We start from the raw sequence: 21821 nt of genomic DNA, 5'->3' as shown, positions 1-21821 counted from the left end.
TGCCAGACTTCCTCACTGAAGACATTTTCAAGGAAGAAGGTAATTTGCAGCTAAGTGGATAAACAATTTGGATGACAGCACACTACTTTTTATATTAAAAACCCATACAAACAAATCATGTCTTGAAGTTAGGGAGGTAACAATTTTTAATCCTACCAGCTATTATGGACTTGTTGCTGGGGTTTTGCTGGAGCCTCTCATTCCCTTTGCATCTTGGCTGACAATTGTGGAATTGTATGGAGAATTTAAGAGTTTCCTGATTAATGATAGCACTTTTCAAAAATAATTATACATGGGTGTAATTTTAAGGTAGCTGCTCAGCTGCTTGACGTTTTTCTGCAACAGTATTTTTCCAAATTACAGTTCAAATTTTAACAGAAGTTACACTTTTTGATTGCATTATGCTTAGTACAGCTTTTATATTTTCCCATATTGAGAAGATGATACAAAGAAATATTTATAAGTATGGCATATTTTCCTGGAGAAAGTATTTATATACAGGGCATTCACTAACCTTTTTCTAGTAGCTAAATTTTATTTAAGAACTAAGTATCTAAAAATGCCCCCCCCCCTTTTTTTGATTCAGAAACCTTGCAAGATATTAACCTTTTTTGTAAGTCAGATGAAAATGCTCTATCAACATACAACAATAAAGGTGGGAAAATAGATTTTTGGCGCAAATCTGCTAATAGTCTAACATTACTGTATCCATATACCCCCCAGCTCACATTGGTTTTAAACAGGTATTCAAGATTAGACATTATTACCCCTCAAGCTTAAAATTTAGTTGGTTTTGGCCCTACCACATTAGGGACAGAGACTGGGCAATACATAAGTCCACAGCCTGGGTAATCATGCAACTTCAGTTTCCCTGCAGAGTATCTGGCAGCAGAGAACTAAGATGCTGATTCTTTATTCCTTTCCCCACATGGCAGAAGTGTATTTCAGGGACTTGGGGGAAGGAAAGCATTTCTTAATTACTCACTGAATCTGTTTATTCTTCCCTCCACTTGAGGCAAATTGAAAGAGAACACCAGCATATGAATACAAAATGGCCAGCCTGGTTAAATATCAGAATTCTCATAAAAGGACTGGGCTTGTCAAATACATTATTCTGTTGATATAAAATTATTGGCATGATGCAGAAACTTGTGTAAAAGTCTCTTCTGGTTCATCCTGCAGGAACAGATATATATTGTTTTTAAACATAAGGAGATCAAATACATATATGAGGAAAAAATATGAAAAAATCCAAACTGCCTTCCTCTTGTGTACCTGACATTTGAAGGTTTAAGTCAGTTTGGCTCATGAAATAAATACAAAATTTTAAAGAGAAAAATCAACATGGAAATATAAAAGTTAATAATCTTGACTTCAACAGTGATCTATGCATATTATCTGTGGAAGCATTAAAACAAAATTACTGCATAACTATCAGAACCATGCTGAATTCTTAAGCTATTTCTGATTTCTACAGACTGTCAAAATCTCCCATATGATTTCGATATAGAAGTGCCTGCTTAAGACAGATTTTTATTTTTTTTAACGCTATTGGAACTTGCCAACTGAAATAAGTAGCTTTGCTCATATTTTTGCACCTTAGCTTTCAGAAACTTTTTAAGCATCAGGTAATTCCTTTTGTACTCCTGACCTGAAGTATAATTTGCAGGAGAAAAATACTCTGGTTCTTGGTTTAACACTGTTTCAATTCCAAGCTCTAGACTATTTCTGCACTGTTTAAAGTCTAATGTAGCAGTGCCAAGGCCATATGAACTTCAACCTGGAGAGTAATAACATCATATTTGGTTCTGTTGCTCCCCTACCAAAAATAAAGGCAACAGGATGATCCTATCAAATAAGAAGATTTAACAAAAATAAACATAGAATTAAATTTTAATAGCTTGCAATATATGAAGAACAGAAATAAAGGTACCACTGAATAGTTCTAGTGTTATCACAAGATACAATCTCTCAGGAACAGTTCCAATTACAAGTTTTTAAATCAGAGCAAGCCTACAGAATAACACAGCTTTCAATTTTACCAGAAAAACAAATATTAAGACATGTGAACAAACCAAACCAGACTCCACATAGACTTCCCTACCCCTACAGATAGGTTTTAACAGAAGCCTTTGCTCCTGTTCCTGTGTGTTGATTTCTTAAGTGCCTCTTTCCTAATCCCATTCCACTGAAAGAAACTAATTTTTATATATACATACACAGATGTATGCATATACAGATATACACACACAAACACAGTAACTTGCAGATTCTCAAATTAGATACTACTGCAGCCAAGTCAGTCATGACTAACAAGGAAACCACCATCTACCCTGACACCAGTGCACAAACACATCCATTTCCTAGACTTTTCAAAGACTTTAATATATAAGGTACTTCCTAGAAAAAGGTTCAGTTATAGCTATCCAAGCAACAGAGAAGGACAAAATTTGACATGCCTGCTTTAGTAGGTAGGCACACATGAAGTAAATCAACAATTAATCACCACAGCCATCACTGCTACAAACACACTACAAGGAGCTCCAAGTCTGTTGACTGCAGCTACATACATTATAAAGCACAAGTAAAATGAAAACATACCGTACTCGTATCTCTTTCCATACTTTCATTTTATAACTCACCCCTTTTCAGCTATAAAAATGCAGTACATCTGAACAGATAACAATAAATGTTCTCTAACAAACACCAGCATCTTTCCCCTATTCATGAGGAAGACAGGCTAGCAAAGAGAAAGACTACAATACTATTTTCTATTAAATTGCTCAAAATTACATTGAACATAGGTTTAACACAATCTGGTCTACTAGAACATATGAGTTAATTACCCATGCAAATTTTCTGTTCTACATAATTGAAAAAGAAAAAATCATTCCAAGCTCTAAAACAGGATATACATCTTAATTTGTAAGACTTGTAGAAACTGTGACATATGGCACACTAGGAAAAGGTACAGGAAGACATCAAGGGGATAATTTTAAGACTGTCAATACCGCAACAGCCAGATTTGGAGTTCTCTGCCAGCTTTGCTAATTGTATAATAAGGAAAAAGGTTGAGATTTCCCAATGAAAATGTAGTGTTGCTGCTAGGAATTTGGACAGGGATGTGAGCATGGCATGACAAATTAAAACTCTTGGGCTCAGAATATTAGTATTGAGACTACAGTTTCACAGCCATTTCTTTGTTAGCAACTTTTTTAGACATGGCTGCCTTTCTGCCCAAGCCAATTGTGTTTCCACTCCGGTGTTCCCTCTCATTGTCACAGCCCAGCTGCTTGTGAACTAACTCAACAACATCAGTACACTCATCTGTTGCTGATCCCGGAGGGGGGACAACTGACCTGGGCAGAGTAGGAATCTGGGGATGTCAACTATCATGACACTGATGCTTGAATAACTATTTGCTGGACTATACCTAAACACAGGAAAGAAAGACACAAACACCCACTCAAGCACTGGGGAAATACAAAATTGCTACTCAAATGCATTTTAAGCAACATTAATCATTGAATTAAAGATCAGCAAACCTAATTAGAGAATACTGACACATTTTCTCTACTGGTGACTCTGCAAACAGATGCCTCTTACAACTACTGTAGAAAGGGATCAAATGAGAAAAATCAAATGAGAAAACCATAGGCTCATAAATGCAAACCAGTAACCCTATCTTCCTTCAGAGACAAGAATGGAACTAAGTTCTGTAAAAACATGGTCAGGAAGTTTGTTTCTTAACCTCTTAAATGCTTTGACTTCTACGAGCATTATAAAACACTTACTCCTAAACTACCCAGGACTGTTGCAAGTGTCCTGCAAATTTCATATCACTTCAGTATGTCTTATTTGCTATCCACAGCTTTTTACTAAAATGCCAGTTGTACTTTGCTGAGCTCTCCTTTTTAAAAAGGATATCAAGATCAAAAAAAGAGACTAGCAAGATTTCAAATTATCTGCATTCACTAACCACAGCTTAATCATAAGGAAAAAAGTGTCTTGACTGGTTTTATTACTATCGTTGAAATATTTTATCTTCTGATCTTAAGCATTCTATGAGCAGGAAAGAATTTTCAAATAAACAATAAAAACAAAGTCGATGTAAAGAATCTAGTCTTTATATCACAGTAACTGACTCCCACCACTTCTAAAAAACATTTGTGCAAACTAAGAGGCCTAATACTTCTTTGCAATAGTGTATGGAATCAATAATTAATTACTAATTAGTAGCTTTCATGTTGCACCTGTAAAGCCTCTGCAACTTATCACTTGATACCAACTGATCAAATAAGAGAGACTCTCTAGTCACATTCTGCCAAATACTTGTAGTCTTCTTACATGTTAGCAAACACAAGTTGCTAATAAGCTGACAATAAAAACATAGCTGTATTAATTTTCACACACCTCTGTTCTAGCAGCAGCTTCAGGTCACTGATCACAAAAGTATCAAAGGACTTAAAATAGAACAGTCAGCCAACTCCAGAGGGTAGATTCAAACAAAAAATAGCCTGGAAAAACTAGACTGCAAAGTGTAGATTCAGCTAACGGATGACAGAAAATTTATAGAAGTCTTTTCTCTATTAGACATTTTATTTATTCCTCGTGTCCAACGTATTCTAATCTGAAAAGACCAGATTGTGCCACAAATACTTCCACATACAGTAGCAACAGTAGTTCCACTGATACCACAATAAAATTTGCTCATGATTTCAAATGAGCAAGCCTAAGTTCTGTATTAGAAAGGAATTTGTCAGCCTAACCTTCGTAGTGTCATACTTTGTTTACCTAATTTATTTTCTATACCAAATCTTAAACAATAAAAAGGTGAAAATAGTTTTAAATACTTTACTTAAAAGATAGTTGAATCTTATTCCATCATACTGTCATTTTATAAACAACTATATGTAGCCATCCTTTTTACAGACTTTTTTTTTTTTTTTTAAACTCAGCTCCAGACAGGGAAGAAAATCCATTACTTATGAGCTCAGTAATAGAATCATTCAGCTGTTGAACTAACGTTTTAATTAGCAGTTGTATAAAGCAAAGATGTATTATTAAAAGTCTCCATGAAAGAATATAGCATTGTTGTATGTTTTACATTGACTTAATACAACTGGTGACTATTGAATGTTATTAGGTTGAATTACCTATGTCAAAACCTTTTTTTTTTTTTTTTTTTTTTTTTTTTTACTTAAAGCTTTTAACCAAAGATTTCCATAAGGAGGGGAAACCCCCCCCCCCAACTATTTTCAAACCATTTTTCCCAACACAAAAATATTCACTGACAGTCAGTGTTGTAAAACTGAAGTCAAAGTGATCATATTGTCACTGACATACTTAAAAATGTAACACTTGAACTAAGTAGAATGATAGGTGTTTTCAAGCATTAGTACAGAGGAAATACACCTACGGTGACTGCTATGAGGAGACAAAAAAACCAAACCAAAACAATCATAAGCCTCCCAGTAATGAAACACATTGAACTCTTGAGAAAAATACTTCAACATAATGATGCATGTTAAAAGACAGATATGTAGCTATTGGGAGTACACAGAAGAACAGAAGAAACGTAACACACAAGCTTTAAACACTCACCATCTGAATTGGTTTTTTGTGAAGATCTCGTTCAGTCACCAACTTTTCCTGGTCAGTGACATAAAGGCCTTTTTGTGCCAGGGCTTGTATAACAGCATCATGACCTAGAAGTGGTTTTGCAGCATCACTCTTGAGAATAAGGCTCCCAGCACGACAGTAGAGTTCTGCAGACAGCAACAAGTTAACAACAGGTGGTTTAATGTGCTCCTGGTCATACTGGTCTGTATAAAATGGTTCTCGTAATTCTTCTGGAACATTGTCTACAAAGACCCAAAAAAAAAAAAAAAAAGCATTAGTCAGTATCAGAAAAGATAGATACAGTATTAGGGTTTTTTTAATATGTATGAACTCAAAATTATGTTAAAAAAAGCATAGAATCTTTACCAGTCATCATGATATAAAACACTGGTGAAAATTGCATACAAAGGTAACATTTGAACTATAAATACAAACTTGAGGCCACACCAGAAGGGCAACCTGCAGTTTACAGCATCATTAATTTAAAATTTCTTGGCTTCTCCAAATACATGCCCAAACATTCTCATTTCCTTTGGCATAACTTTATATAGGTCAGACATATAAAGGCAGAACAAAACCCATTTAAACAAAAATCCTGCCTCTATTACAATAATAAAATGGAAATGGAACATAATATTTTAGCACAGAATAATTCCAGACAAAAAGGAAAACAACCACTCAGCAGCCTTCTAAGTTTCATATGTGCAAGAGAAATTTGATTACTATACGATCCATTTCAAAGGTCATGCATCATAGAATGATGACAACCTAGCGGTTAACCATAAATACATAGATGTTTTACTGGAATTAAAAAAAAACATAAAAAGAGGGAAAAAATATTATCAATTTCCTTCTGAAAAAATACCAAATTCTTATTTGCCTATCTGTGTTACTGAGTTCCTTTACAATTGTGGCTTTCCTCCTTTTTCAATGAACTGGCCTAGCACCCACAGAAAGCTATGCAAGATTCTGTCAAGTTTATGCTGAGCTTTTAACTGCAAAATTAGCATTTCAAGACAATCTAACAGTTTTTCCAAATACTTTACACAACACAATACAGGCAGACTATATTTATAATTGTCTACCACAAACGTAATGGTTATAAATTAAATATGGTACTAGATCAAATGAAATTAAATCACTAGCGAAGTGGAAAATAACTTAGAAATTATTTCAGTTTTCACATTTCTAGGCATACACACTGCAAGATGCTCCGTTTTCCACGTGTAAGAATTTCACTCTCCATTGTTGTAAAATCACTTAAGCCAACAGCATTTATGGGATAAAGAGCATGTGACTTTTCCTGAGCCCAAATGGAAAAGCCTATTTAATTACTAAAAGGAAAACAAATGAGTAGGAAAAAAGTGATGCAACTCTAGGTTTCTATCCCCTTTGCCTTCAGCTGGATAAATCGCTAAACAGACAAGGTCTGAAGCAGAGGGTGGAGTAAACAGCCCAATAAGGGTGGAGCAGGAGAGAGAGAAAAAACAGAACATGCCATCACAAGATAATGACAGATTATCTTCTTCCTCATGTATATGTTCTATTGCAGTTCATGTGCTTTCATTATGGGCTTTGGAAGAAGAGCTACCTGCCTTCTAGCTGTAGAAGGAGAAGGTACGCATTATAGAGGGCAAAAAAGGCAAGAAATATTAACACATACTTTTTAAGGTGTTGTAAGGATGGTAAAAAAGGATAAGATATCACTTCTTACTTGCAAATTCAGAATATCAAGGGGAAGAGAGGTATAGTGTATAAATTTGCTTAAACCAGGACCCTAAATTCGGCTAGAAAGCTGACAGCTGTGCTTTAGAATACAGATCAAAACACAGTGTCAGCAAAACTACTCTACCCTTTAAAATACAAGCCTAATGCCTAACATCATTACTTTTAAAAAAGATAATAAAACTATTAACAAAAAATCTACCAGTGTCAGACAATGATACTGCAATCTTCTCTTGCTGCTTCCCAGCCTCACTTACTGACTCTGTAGGACCTATAGTCACCCAATACTACAACAGGCACTTATAATTAAGGAACTCTATGAGCTGCTAGGCACCTGCTTCCCTAGGTACTATTTCCATCTATCTCAATTCTACCTGTCCTTTCTTTTCCCTGTCTGTCCATACACTGTCTCTTTAAATATTAAGCTCATTATTTCTGAAGTCCCTCATGATCCATCTCCACTTCAGTATCAAAAGCTCAATCCTCATCATGACTTCATCCTTTATAATTCTAAATGCCAACTTTAAAGCATCTTCGTGCTATTTCCTCATGCTAGAGAGCATTAGAAAACATTTTTTGTAAATATCTCACAATGCACAGGCAGCAGATTTTGCCTTTTTTGAAAAAAAAAAAACAAAAAACACACACCCCTTTTTGAATCACATGGGAAATTAGATGAAGACACTGAAGACAATGACAGGTTTCAAGTCTGAAAATTTGAGCCAGAAGAGAAATCTAAAGACAGGAGATAACAAACCCACCACCTATTAATGACTAATTTCTGATCTTCCGTATCACCAAAACGGACCCTGAAGTGACAAGGTAAGAGGCAATAAACACATTTATTATGAAAGCATGATACCCACTACTGGGGTTTAGTAACAAAAAACCTCAATATACTTAAAAAAAAAAAAACCAAAAAACAAGATAACTACCAAAGAATTATTTATAAATGATACTTCTGCTCCTGAAAAATACAGCAAAAGACAAAATGTATGCCATTTCTTTTACTTCATTAGTGTTCACAAAAATAAATCTGGAATAGAAACTTACTGGTGCTCATAAAAATAAAACCAGAAAAGAAATTTATTAGAGAAATAGAATACAGAAACAAGGGGCAACAAAGAGTAACTGTGACTACAGACTTATTCTGAATTTATAAAAGCAAAACATGTGAAAGAATACAAATAAGAAATCCCTGCTGCAACAAGATCAGAAGTCTTCACAAAAATTCTCATGAGAGTTCCCTTCGCACAGAAACACAAGCACTTTTCCCCATTTATAACATGTACCGAACTATTTTATATCAGAATAGATCTTGATAGAAGAGTCAAACTGTGTTCTCATTTTTGTTATAGTTACAAAAAAAAAACCACACAGCAGCTATACAGAGGAAACTATTCCTGTTACTGATCTCAAAGAAACAGCCCTTCCAGAATTGGCATGCTTTGCCTCTGCAGTCCTGTGGAAAGGAATTTCAAGGCTACATCCGGTTCTCAGCAGATTACCAGACCAACCAACAGGGTCAAAAACCTTTATTAACAATTCTGGCAGGACTGGAGATCTGTTAAACAGCTCTGTTAGAGAAGAATCTTAACACTAATTCCCAATACGTGTATTTCACCAGTCCCTTTCCTTTGCCCATCTGACAAGAGTCTTTCAAGATTAAACTCCGAAGTAAATGAACAGTTTTAAAAAAAATACCCTGTTGCACATACTGCCATAAAGTACCATTTGACCTTGAAATTTGTGGCAAAGTACAGCAATTATGTTAGAGAGATATATCCGGGACACTGAGTTCTGGGAGTTGAGCACATGTAATATGGATGAGACCAAGGGAACTGGGTGTATTTCTGCTGGAGAGGTGGTGGGAGGATCTAACTGCAGTCTGTCAGCACCCAACGAGCAGGTTTCAGAAACACAGACTTGTACACAAGCTGCCGCAAGGGAAATTTCAACTGGACAAGTAAAAAAATTCTTCACAGCAAAAGCAGCAGAGCACAAGCACATGTTGCATGAGGACTCAGCTGCGAAACCACCATTCACAAGGACTGTCAAAACCTGAGTGGACAATGCCCTGAGAAACCTCTCCTAACTTTGAAGCTAGCTCTTCTTGGAACAGGAGGTTAAACTAGATGATCTCCAGAGACTGCTTTCACCCTATTTTTTCCCTAAAACTGTCAACAGGAACACAGGTTTCAATTTTGGAAAGCTTTTCTTGGTATGGGTTTAAAGAAAACAAAAAGTTTGACATTTTGGATTTTGTCAATATTGAACTGTGAAGAGAATAAATGAAGCTAATGTACAAGTTCAACACACAGGGAAAAGAACAAAAAGGAAATACCACATTAGCCCAAAACCATAATGTAAATTTAAGAATCAGGCTAACTTTAAAACAGTATTCAACATATCTTCATGTAATTCTCCCGTAACTTATAATGGACTCAAAAGTCCTGCAGATGCTCTCTTGAGGAGGGGACAGGAGAGGGAAAAAAAAGGACTTATTCCAAGCTTTAAAGCAAACAAGGCATTATTATTTTTCCCCACCATGAGATAGAATTGTAACCTAACTTTCCATTTAAACAGACCATTTTAAAGGGAAGGAATCATCTAAAATTAATTCATGGCTACCACCTCTGAATTTACCTTTAAAAGCTGTTTTATAAACAAAACTCTCTGCTCAGGTAAGTCTGAATTACTCCTTGGGAGAATAATATGAATTACTCCTTTGGAAAAAATTATTTGTATTAATGTAGAAAGTTTATACTTTCTTTAAAAACAAACTGGTTTTTTGTAAAGTTTCTAGACTTTCACACAGATGAATACAATCCTTTGAGTTACACAACCATTGAGTTTTTCAAGTTTATAAGAGTGAATAATTCCAGATTTACAAATGTTTGCATTAAGGAAGTCTAAAAGCTTTTAAGTCCTTGTTAACAAAGTCTTTTCTTTTTTTTTATTCCTGAGGATGACATAAACAAGTTAAAATATTTCACCATGAGCTAATTAAAATATACATCATTCTTGGGAGCCACAGGGCCACAGTAAGCCTCAGCCTAGAAAATGTCCATCTCTACAGGTTACTGACATCAATCAACAAAGACGTTAAGAAAAAACCTATTTGTAGAAGACTTTGAGACTTAATACAGAATTATTTCACGAAAATTCTAACTAATACCTTTAACCACTTCCTAGTGCAAACCAGTAGATGAATTTATGCCAAATCTTAATGGACTCAATTACTTGACAGTTTTCTGCAGGACAGCAAAGGTATGCCTTTGTCATAAAGTAACAGTGTTAAGTTACTTCATTCAGACTCCCACTTGCAACAAGGATTCTGGTGCCACGTTTGCCATTCGGGCACAAGAGAACAGAGCTTGCATGGAGGTGAAGAGTCAGAGCACTAAGAACAGGTCAGAGAAGTGTAATTTATATTATTTTGCTTTTGATGAATTTTGGTAGTTGCCTCAGTAGAGGAGGGAGACATTTCAACTTGCTCTTTTATTTTGGAGCCACCTTCAAGGGCTCTGATGAGAACTCCAGTTCAAAGATTTCCAGCAGGTTAGTAATCCATGGATCAAACTGCTGCTACTGAAAAAAGAAAAATCATGAAACAAGACTTTTAATGAGGAAGCAGAAAATAAAATCAGACAGTTGATATTAAAAAAGAATTTGTACTTTTTGGTTTGTTGAATCGGTCTGCTACTTACATTGCTCTCGGCTAGCAGGCAGTAGGTGTACTTTTGCCTAGGGGCAAGTATCTAAAAAGTCAACCTCTATAAATTTATGGCAGACTGAATTTCAGTATCACAATTCTTAACTTTGTCTACCTAACTAAACTGAACTTGAGAGATTCTTAGATTTACCATCACAGAAGTACTACGAATAAACAGACCCTACCCTCCTGCCTCTAGATGCCACAAAAACAGACCACTATCGACTGCTTTAACAACAGTTCTGCACTTATAAGGGATTCCTTATTACAAAAAAAAAAAAAAAAACCAAAAACCAAAACCAAAAACCAAACACCCCAAAAACCCAACACCATGCACACCAAAAACCAAAACCCCAAAACATCCAAGGAAAAAGCATGCACAGGCTCCACCTTCATAGCCCACCCAGACTTCAGTTATTTTTTGAACACTGAGAATCACATAAGAAATGCTCTACTGGGTCACACTAATTGTCTATCCCATCCAAAATTCTGTCTTCAGTTGCACAACAGGAAGTGCTAACTCACAAAGCATACAGTATTTGTCTGGTAGAGGCATTTCCTATTAAAACGGGGAAGTTTAAAATCTACTTTACCAAAACCTGCGTATTGATTCAGGTTTTGACAAACAAAAGAATGACTTAAGAATTGATCCCTTTATTGCCAGGGTTAATTTTATTAGCGTGAGTTCAGAACTTATTTTTGGGAAAGGCAAGATATGAGAAATATTAAGATAATAGTATAGTTATAATCCCATCTCACTCAGCTAGCGCCCTGATGACTGTTATAGTCAAAGTATGATTCAAATAGCCTATGGATTAGGGCAAAAGATTGTTTCAGAAATGTAGAGATAAACACTTATTTCTTGAACTATTGTAAGACTTTATTAAACCAAAGAAAACTTTTTGCCAGCCATAACTAGATAGACATGAGCTGACACATCTGCTTTGGTGTCTGGCTTACAGGTTTTCTTAGTTTAAGACTGCCTCTAATTGAAAAAAGAAAACACATAGGAAGCAGCTAGAGCTATACAACTCTTACATTAGGCAAACAGATTTCAAACACTACATTTCAACTTTATAGCAAAAAGGTTTATTACTGCCAGCTGATCCAGTAATAATGTATTGTCCAAGGGGCGGAAGTGAGAGGGGGGAAGAGAAAGAACGGTTTTTTTCTTGCAAAGTCTTGAAGGTTTTTCACCCCCAGCCTCATTTTCCAGAATAATCAGCAAAAACATTCATTCAGAGGCCTAGGTTTACCAAACCAAGTAGTTAAAAGTTATTAGTTTCAGGAGTGGAATTGTGTCCAGTTTTGCTCATTAAAATCCACCAGCTAGCTGTAGAAATTACATAACATCTCATATTGGAAAGGTGATAAGTTCCTGATTAACAGCACATAAATAATCTTCAAGTTAGAATGAGAGCCACCTTTAAACATGGAGTGACTAAAGTAACCCAACAGATTACCCTAAATCATGGGGGTATATCTGCAGTTGTAACGGCAACAATGGTCAAAAAATATAAGAGAGAAACCAGGTATAGGTAGAAGAAACATATTTCATCTTATCACCTGATGTGAGCGAGCATTTGGCTACAGTCTCTTTGTCAAATCTATTACATTCTGCAGACAGACACTGCAGTTGTAAAGTCAAACAGGCTCAGAATAGGCTCAATTACATGAAGTCATTGAAACAACAAATTATAAACTACTCCACCTGAGGTCTATCATGTAGTAAGCACCCCGACAACTGTTAACTTACTAATTTCACCTTCCCATACTTTTGTACGCGCACAGTCTACAACCTCAGATGACTCTGCCAAACCTAATAGATACAGAAGCTCATACAATTTTAATTATTTACTTTAAAAAAGTGATCTACAGTCAAACCATGTTTTAAGTGTGTTCCACAGAAAGAAGCGACACAATCACCTTATAACTAAACCATCTCAGTAGATGATTAGTCCATTCAACTGATTTTAGTAGGATTGAGTAAAGTATCAATTTGTCAGCAACTACTTTAGAGATGTGATGGAAAGCAATCTATTAAAAAAAAAAAAAAATTTCCTCCCAAGAATCTCAAACATTTACTTTTATACTCCAAACTCCTGTGCAAGTTTTTGCTAGCTGCCGTACTGAGTAAAAGTAAAGAAGTTAGATCTACTAAGGAAAGATTAAAAGATGTTCTAGCCTGCAATACCCATCATAACAGATTAGAGTATTTAGTTAAAACTTGTTTCTGTCAGATACACAATGTTCATTTCCTCCCTTCATGGTTTTACTGGCAACATCTGCAAACAGCAGTAAGTAGCTGCATATGAATTCTGAAAACATTTAATCACCAGGAGAAAGGTACTTTTAAGTTTCTTGGGTAATGTTTAGTTGCAGATGATGCAATTTGTAATCTATTGCTTCAGACACCTATAAAGGATAAATTTAATGTTAAAAGATGGATGAACTATTTTATTTTGACTGCAGAAAACAGCAATGTTTAGGATAAGCACTCAGGTTTGTGCAGCTTTTATTTAGTTTTTAGTTTATTCCTGTCAGAAAAAACCTTATGCTAAACCAGTGAAATTTATTATTGTGACAGGATAATAAGTTTCAGGGATAGTAGAACGGCTACAGATTTAACTTGACTTTAAAATTGTTCCCATAATTTTCTGAAAATCATACATGTCAGTAACAGTCTTAACTTAGTAACTAAAAATTGGATGCAAAGCTGTCTGGAAAACAATTTTCCAAGAGTACTCAGAGGTCCCCAATCAAATAGGAATAACATGTACTTCAAGGTTCAAGAATTAGTAGTTTCATCCACACTAGCTGAGGTTTTAGAAAAGCAATTCCAAGCTACAAAGGCATTGACAGCATTTTGGAGGACAAAATTATAATTCAAGAGTATTTTGATAAGTGGAAGAAGTGGTTTGAAAATAGGATGCAGTTATATAAGTATAGCTGCAAAGCAGGAACCTACAACTGTACAATTACAAGATGGGAACAACTGAGTAGGCAGCAGTTCTGCAGAGAAAGATACAGAGCTACAGTGAATCACAGACTGAATGAGTCAACAATTCTAGGCTGATGCAAAAATGACAAACATCGTATTCTAGTGATTAAATGAGAGTATTACAGGTTGAAAAGATGAAGTAATTTTTCAAATCTAGCCTGTACTGGTAAGGGTTTAGCTGGACCATTAGATCTAGATTTAAGTACAGAATTAATGCAAAACTGACCACAGAAAAAACACATGGAAGAAACAAAACACAAAACACAGTCCAAAACAGCTTGACTTACAAAAGTAAGTTGAAAAAAAGTCTGTTTTGTCTAAACAGCAGAACAGATAGGAGACACTGTTTTTATTATGCGGAAGGTGTTATAAAGAGGTAAGGCACCCACCATTCTCACATCCACCAAGAATAGGTTAAGTAATGGGTTTACAGTATAGCAAAAGACATCAAGATTATTATGCTGTTCTAACATCTAGAGATAAATAAGGTTTCAAATTGACTAGCAGACATACTGCGGAATCTCTATAATTACAGATTTTCAAAAAACAGGCTAAACAAACATCTGTCAGGAACAATGTATATTTAGCTCAGCCTGTCTTTAGGACGGTGGATGGAAAACAAATTTTCTAGCCACATTTTCTATGACTATAGTAGAGTGAGAAGACAAAAACTTCACACTCAAAATTAATGAAATCCGCTTCTGTTTAGAAATAAAAACGACACAGAGTAACACAACATCAAGACCTTTTTAACATTATTTCTATGAAGTAGGTCCTGTTATACTTTTAAGTCAAAGCATATACTGTCAACACAGTTCAACCACTTCTTTGGAAAGCAGTTTTCTATACTGAAATGGTTAACTCCCAGCATTGGGAGTTAATGCTGAAATTCAGTGCTTGCAGATTTAATTTCTAAGGTCAAACATTTCCACTTCCATAATTCACACTTTTTGTTAATTTTTCCTCCTTTCAGTTACTGTAAGTTGTGTCACTTGAATCATTTGGTTATTACAAAACATTTAACCTGACCCATCCTAACACCTATACATTTTCTTGCAGCAAAACACCAAGGCACAAAATCCTACACTCCCCTCAACACTTAAATATGAATACTGTCTTCAATTACTGCTTCTTAAAAAATTCTTCATACAAGATGCCTTCAATATGACTTGCCTGTGTTGTGGGCCAGACTCTATTCTTGCAGCTTCACTGAGGACAACAGCAATATATAACTGGTGTCTCAGTTTTTGGATGCAGATATCAATCATCAAACACCAAAAGTCACTACTAAATGTTAATGAACAGTACCTATTTAAAAGTCTTTTTTCAGGAGAGGATTCTCTTCACAACACCTAGCCAAGCTGTATCCACGATTTTGATTGTACTAAAATATGCTTTTAAGAACGTGAAATATGTCCACTGAAAGATGTGCCCATTTGATACATAAAGATTTAGATTTCTTCAATGGATACACGATTGCAACAACTTAATTTTCACTAATCAAAATGAATGGCATTAATTTAAGAGAGGGTGGGGAAAAATCCTTCACTTCCCCTGCCCACTTAAGGAATTCCAACATTTCAGGGATAAAAAAAAAAATATATAAAATGTGGCATCCATAAGCACACTAATCATCCTTTGTATTTCCTTTGTACAAATGTATATAGCAATAGGTAGAAGACATGACTGAGGTTGTGATCTACTCCAAAGAATTGAAATAATTTAACAAACCCAAACTTCCTTCCTTCTTGGAAAAGATGAAGGTCAGTTCTTCTGTCTCACTCTAAGTATAAAGGAAGCATTTGTATTGTAGACGTGCAAGTCCTGTATAATTTTTTTCCATACTTCAGCCACCAACTCTTCTTTGAGGCTACCAGTGATATTAACCTAGTGGAAGAACTGTGAGATCAGAAATGCTACAATTTTGTACGTTTACTTCTCTTCCTACTACTACATTATGGCAGTATTTAGAGGGCAGATGGAGCTATTGTCTCCTCTAACCACGTTTCATTTGTGCATCTCAGAACAACCACAGTAATGAAAAGAAAGAGTAAAGGAATTTGTTTTGGATCACACTTTCTATAGAAACTAGCAGAAAAGTACCCTGCAAGTTGCTTTACACATCCAATAGCAGCTCAACCAATATAAACCAAGACATCTCAACCACAGGCTGAGAATTTGTCAAACTCCAGTAGAAAAAGGTTTTCAGGTTAGAATGCTGGGTTATATAATTGCACAAGCACTGTACACCCAGAATACCAGGAGTAGAGCCTACAGAACCACACTACCTAAAAAGATGATGATCTCTGAAAATGTTGAATCAAGTACTTCCAAGAATTTCACTACTACTATTTTACCTTGCATGCTGCATAACTAATAAAACCATACATAAAAATACTATATACTTACCCAGATTTCATAAAGGAGGGTAGACAGAGTTTATTGACAAATCTTTATATGGAAACAATATTTTGATTTTTGGTTTTTTTTTTTTTTTTTTTCTTTCTGAAGTGATGAACATGCACTTTATTTCAGTAGATACTGACCTTACTGAAATTTCACTAGATTCAACCACTTCAAAAGTAGCTTTTTGGAAGCACTACATCAAATATCATCAGTTCCCAGGGGCACCATAAAGGTACACCTTTAACTCCATTCAAATTCATAACAAGGCTCTGGCCCTAAATGCAAAAGGTGAAAAATTCCAGGAGGAACCTTTTTCTGTTATTCTACAAAGTCCACGAGTAAAAATGTTGACTGTTAATATCTAACTCACCTATCAAAGAAAAAAATCTATTTTTAATCCACAGAAAATTAAGTCATTAATATTCTAAAGCGATATTAAAAAAACAAACAAAAACAAACAATGGCTTGGTAAATTTTCAAAATGCTTCCCTCAGAAGACCTCTATAAGTCTGGTATTCCTCAAGGCCCAACAATATTTCAGGCATAGAATAATAGGTCTAGTACTCCTCAGGGCCCAGGTTTTCCAAGACAGAGCAATAATGCCTTTTGGAGGCATTATAATCAATTCCATTTACGCTTACAGACAAGGAAAGCCTTCTGTATTGTGCAGGCCAAAACCTGGCATTAAACGTCCTTTTTCCTGAAACCCTTCTTACTGCTTAACCGCTCAAATGGCTACAGGCTACTGTGTCACACATGTCAAAACTAACAGCACACATCCATTTCTATCGCTAGCCCCCAATTCACCTCTTAAACAATGTTAGGAAAATTTTCGAGACAACAGATAAACATGGATTGCTGGTGTTTTTTCGCATTCTAGAAGTGTGACATGAGGAATAAATAAAACGCCATTTACAGAGTTCGATTCCTCAAATAAAATTGTATTAGCTCCACTACACAAAAATTACTCGCTAATGGAAAGAGTAGTACTACTCCAAAAAGATTACAGGTAATTAAAGAAAAAAAAAAGAAAACCAAGAAACCCCACAAGGTGTAGGGGAACCTCAAGATGAGGGAACAGACCAAAACCATTTCCTACGCACCTCCTACGCCCCCTTCCCAGCTCCTTTGGGAAGGGCTCGCACGTCCTCAGGAGCGAAGCAACCAAGCAGGAACCAGCATCAAAGAAAGGGAAGAAGAAGACGCCACCTACCTGTCCCAAAGGCCTTGGCCACCAGCCAGGCGAGATTACAGGCGATTTTCGCTCGGGAGAAGTCATAATGGTCAAAGGGTTTGATGGCAGGAACAATGAAAGTCTTCCTCATCTCCTTGGCGTCTGCGGCATCCCCCATCTTCTCACAGGACGCCTGGCAATTCAGAACTTACATGGCTCTTCCTCCTCCTCCTCCTCCTCCCGCGGCCGGGAGAGACGTCTGTAAATACGCCAACAGCAGCTGAGGGCAGCGCTGAACCCAGCTGTCCGTAAAGGGCTAACGCCGCCTCCCGCCTTCCTCTTCACAGGAATGTGGCAGAGCCCGAGTGTCCTCTTCTTCCTCCTCCTCGCTCTTTGTCTCAAACCTCACACCGCCGCCCCCCACCCTCCGAAAAACGGCCCCCGGCGGCCCCGGCCCCCCCTTCCCCTGGGAGACCCTCCGGCCAGGGCTGGGCGCCCCAGGCCGCCGCGGCCGCCAGCCCCCCGGCTCGGGGCGGGAGCCGCCGGCAAGGCCCCCGTAGCCGCAGCGGGCCGGGACGCGGCCCTTCCCGGCGGAGGCACCGAGATGTCAAAACGCCGGGGACCAGCCCCAAAACGCTGCGCAGCCCGCCACGCCGCCCCGCCTCAGCGGCGGCCTGCAACGGGCCGGGACCGATGGACCTACCCCGCCGCTGCCCCGAGCCCGGACCCGAGCACTGCCCCAGCCACCCCTCAGCAAGGCGCCACTGCTCCCGGCTCGCCTCAGCAGCTGCCGCTGCGGTTTTTCCACCCGCGGCTGCCGCACTGGATGGGCGAAACGCGGCTGCGCATGCGCTTACGCCACGGCCACCGCCTCCCCGGTCGGGCGGGGCGGGGAGCGCGAGAGGGAGGGACGGGACGGGGTGGGCCGGGCCGCCCTCCGCCGCCCTCCGCCGCCCTCCGCCGCCCTCCGCCGCCCTCCGCCGCCCTCCGCCGCCCTCCGCCGCCCTCCGCCGCCCAGTGGTCACGTGGCCGCTCCCTCCTCACAGGGAGATTCTTGGCGCTAGTCCGGGTTGGGCCCTCGCGTCGGGCGGGGTGGGTCTCGTCTCGTCTCGTCTCGTCTTCGTCTCGTCTCGTCGTCTCGGGGGGGGGGGGGGGGGGGGGCGAGGGAGCTCGGGCAGGCTCTGCCCAGCCTTAACCCAGCGGCAGCGGGCGAGAGGGGTGGAGTGTTTCCCGCTGGTAAGGGGGCGTCTGGCGGTGCCTGGCTGTCCGGAAAAGGGCGGTGTTCCTCGGCCGCGGGGCCCACCCGCTGCTGGCGTCGCCGCTTTCCACAGTGGGGCCGGACAGGCCTTCCCGCGCGCAGCCGCTGGCCTTGTGTGGCGTCTTCGGGGAAGGTCGGGATCAGCCCGCGAGCTGGGGCTTGCAGCCTGCCTCGTGTGTACGGGCGGGCTGCGGTGCTGGCGGCCGCCTCGCCGCAGGGGGGGCCGGGGCCGCGCTGACGGGAGTAGGGAGCGCTGCCGAGGAGGCGGGCTTCTCGTCCCTGTCCTGTCCCTCCTATTTTAAATTGCGTCTATATATAACTTCTCAAATACTCGGGTAGAAGAATGACAGCGCCTTAAAATGGTTCAGGGCCTGTTCACGTAATAGCTGTAATAACAGGCAGTAGTAACAATTTGCCCTAGAGACCATCTGCTGTCTCGCTTACAAGTACCTGGGCTGGTTTTGGAAATATATAAAATCACTTTAACAGTGGCCTGTGTGGAAAGAAGTATTAGTCACAGTAGGAACTAGTAACTGGGTGATTAATGACTTGCATTTAAACAAAATTGGATGAGTTAGCTTTGAAGTAGGGGTCTGAAGGTGTGGCTGTGTTGGTTACCAAGCCGTGCTGGTGACCGGCCACTGGTGGGAAGGCCCAGGCTCTCTTTTGTGTGAGCACTGTGTAATTGAGTGAGCAGCAGTGCCAGGGGGTAGTAAATTTGTGCTTTTTGGCAACGAATAGTTATTAGGTTGGTGTAACGTAGAAGTGTGCCCTCCTTCCCTGCCAGCCTGGGTGCTTTAGCAGCTGTGGTGACCCAGTTCAAGAAGCTGATGTGGCCAAAAATTAATAGTTCATTTTTATATTTATTTTTTTTCTCTGTGAGCTTTCTTGTGTCACTAAAGGACCACTCCTGACTTACAGTAATTATTAGCTAACCTGCGTCTTTTTTAAATTTTTTTTTTCCTTTTGTGGTAATTTAGTGTCTTCCTAATCTGTTTCAGTAGAGGATGGCAGTCTGAGGTGTGTTGGGTTTTTTTAGCTCCACTGAGTCTGGAAAAAAATATTTAGACACAGTTTTAGCATGACACTGTAAGGTTTCAAATAATATTTTATACAGACTGTTATTTCTTTGTGTTTAAAGTGGACTGTGAATTGATCTGGAGAGATTTTCCATTGTTACATGGCTCTGCTTCTAGCACTTCATGTGCACAATGATACAAATATCATGATTATGAGGCCATAGTGTACTTGATTGACATGAATCTATATTTACTAGTAATGAGTAAATGAAAGGGTTGTGGAGGTCAACATTTGAAGAGATTATTGCTGACTATCTCCCCATATGCTGTCTGGGATGAAATTCCCAAACTGTCACGCATACCACTCATAAGTGGTACATAGCTATAAAAGCAGGAGCTGCTGCTGGCAGCATTCAGCAGAAGGGAGGAGAGGAAGAAAGTTTAGAAATCCTTGCTTTAGCACACTTTTGACTGAAATTCCCAGATCCTCTACAGCAGAAATAGGAATAATAATACCAGATTAACATACAGGTGTGACTTGGGAAAATGTTCTCTGTTTGGGAACAGCATATGCTTAGTTTTAAACAACTAAAGTAAAACCTGTATTTGCACATTTTCCTGAATGATTTTTTTATGTATATACTTCGGAAATAAGTTATATAAGACAATTAACATTATTTTAACTAATTTTTTTTTTTACCTTGCTACTAGAAAACTAGTTTAATTCTTCCTGTACATTTAACAACAAACACCTGGAATTCATAAGCTTTAAAACCTCAGATGATTAGAGCTAGAAAAAAAAATATATGTCCTAGATCCCAACTCATTTGTTTCTTTTATGACTAAGAAAATACCTAAAAATTAGATCAACCTACAGGAAAACATGTTTAGGAAAATTATAAGGCCATTATTTAGGTATGATGGATATAGGATCTACTTTGAGAGGTCAAAAGATTACAAACTAGTCCCTATAAAATAATATTAAACTTTCAGAAACAGCTTTCTTGCAGAAATGTGGCATAATCCAAATAAGGAGTCATCAGTTATATTTAGTGTACTCCTGTATTTATCATCTGTTCCTATGCACTTGCAAAACATCACACATACGTATGTACTGTACTATACACTGAGACTACTGGTACTTAACTGAAGCAAGTAAAGATGCGGTCTGATCTTCCAAAATTCTTGCAATCATTAGTCCCTTCTTACTTTAAAAAAAAAAAAAAGTGGATATTGTTTTAGAGAATGCATCTCAAAAAATGGCAATAGATACAATTATGGATAGGTACATATATTAACATTGCTACCAGTCTAATTTAAAATGTAGAAATTTTTGTGGGTGCAGCCTTTGTGCTGATGAAACCTGTTCAGAGTCACAGAAGAAAATCTAAAAAAGCTGTGTTGTGGTAACTGCAATCAAAGTGTTTTTTAATTTTCTCAGTGCTCTTAGAAGTGAATGCATGAATATAAAATCTAATATGTGTAAGTGAAAAAGAAGACATCACCACCAGTCGCTGGAGTTCTTGTGCCAGTTCTACTTTTGCAGATATGCCAAAATGTGATCTTGTTTATTGCATTGTCAAAAGTATCAACAGTCAACATGGAAAATGATTAATATTTGCTCTACTTGTTCAGAGTAGATAAATAGAAGCGCTGAGTGAGGAGTCATCCCCTTCTGCTCTGCTCCTGTTTAACCATCTTTAAATATTTTAAATAGTGATAATCTTTTCTATACACGATCTTTCTGCTGCAAAGTATTTTATACTTTAAAGTTCATTCCAAGTGGAAAGACAAGGATTAAAACAAACAGCTCACAGATAGGTTGGGTGTTTTTTTTAACCTTCTTTCTCCCTTCCTTTCGCCTCCCTCCTTCTACCCCAGATTAGAAACCCATTTGGCTA

At 38.1% G+C, this 21821-nt stretch overlaps 2 protein-coding genes across 8 annotated transcripts in view; one reads left to right on the top strand and one right to left on the bottom strand.

Annotated features, from left to right (window-relative positions):
- CAMSAP2 (calmodulin regulated spectrin associated protein family member 2) overlaps window positions 1–18510 on the bottom strand; it is a 91675-nt gene extending 73165 nt beyond the window's left edge. For 2 of the 6 annotated variants that reach the window (XM_030031859.2, XM_030031861.2), the window contains exons 1-2: window positions 17683–18510; window positions 5605–5864 (exon numbers count right to left, since the gene is read on the bottom strand). In XM_030031859.2, coding sequence (XP_029887719.1) covers window positions 5605–5864; window positions 17683–17821 — 399 coding nt within the window. In that variant the 5' untranslated portion in view covers window positions 17822–18510. The remainder of the gene's footprint in view (window positions 1–5604; window positions 5865–17682) is intronic. The other 4 variants (XM_030031860.2, XM_030031863.2, XM_030031862.2 and 1 more) reach the window with 2 other exon arrangements.
- Window positions 18511–18774: 264 nt separating this feature from the next.
- DDX59 (DEAD-box helicase 59) overlaps window positions 18775–21821 on the top strand; it is a 31253-nt gene continuing 28206 nt past the window's right edge. The window contains exon 1 of one of the 2 annotated variants that reach the window (XM_030032580.2): window positions 18775–18879. The gene's annotated coding sequence lies outside the window, so the exon portion shown is untranslated. The remainder of the gene's footprint in view (window positions 18880–21821) is intronic. The other variant, XM_030032582.2, reaches the window with a different exon arrangement.

This window comes from Aquila chrysaetos, chromosome 12, assembly GCF_900496995.4.
Source record: "Aquila chrysaetos chrysaetos chromosome 12, bAquChr1.4, whole genome shotgun sequence".
Taxonomy (NCBI): domain Eukaryota; kingdom Metazoa; phylum Chordata; class Aves; order Accipitriformes; family Accipitridae; genus Aquila; species Aquila chrysaetos.
This window is presented reverse-complemented; position numbering and strand designations above follow the sequence as displayed.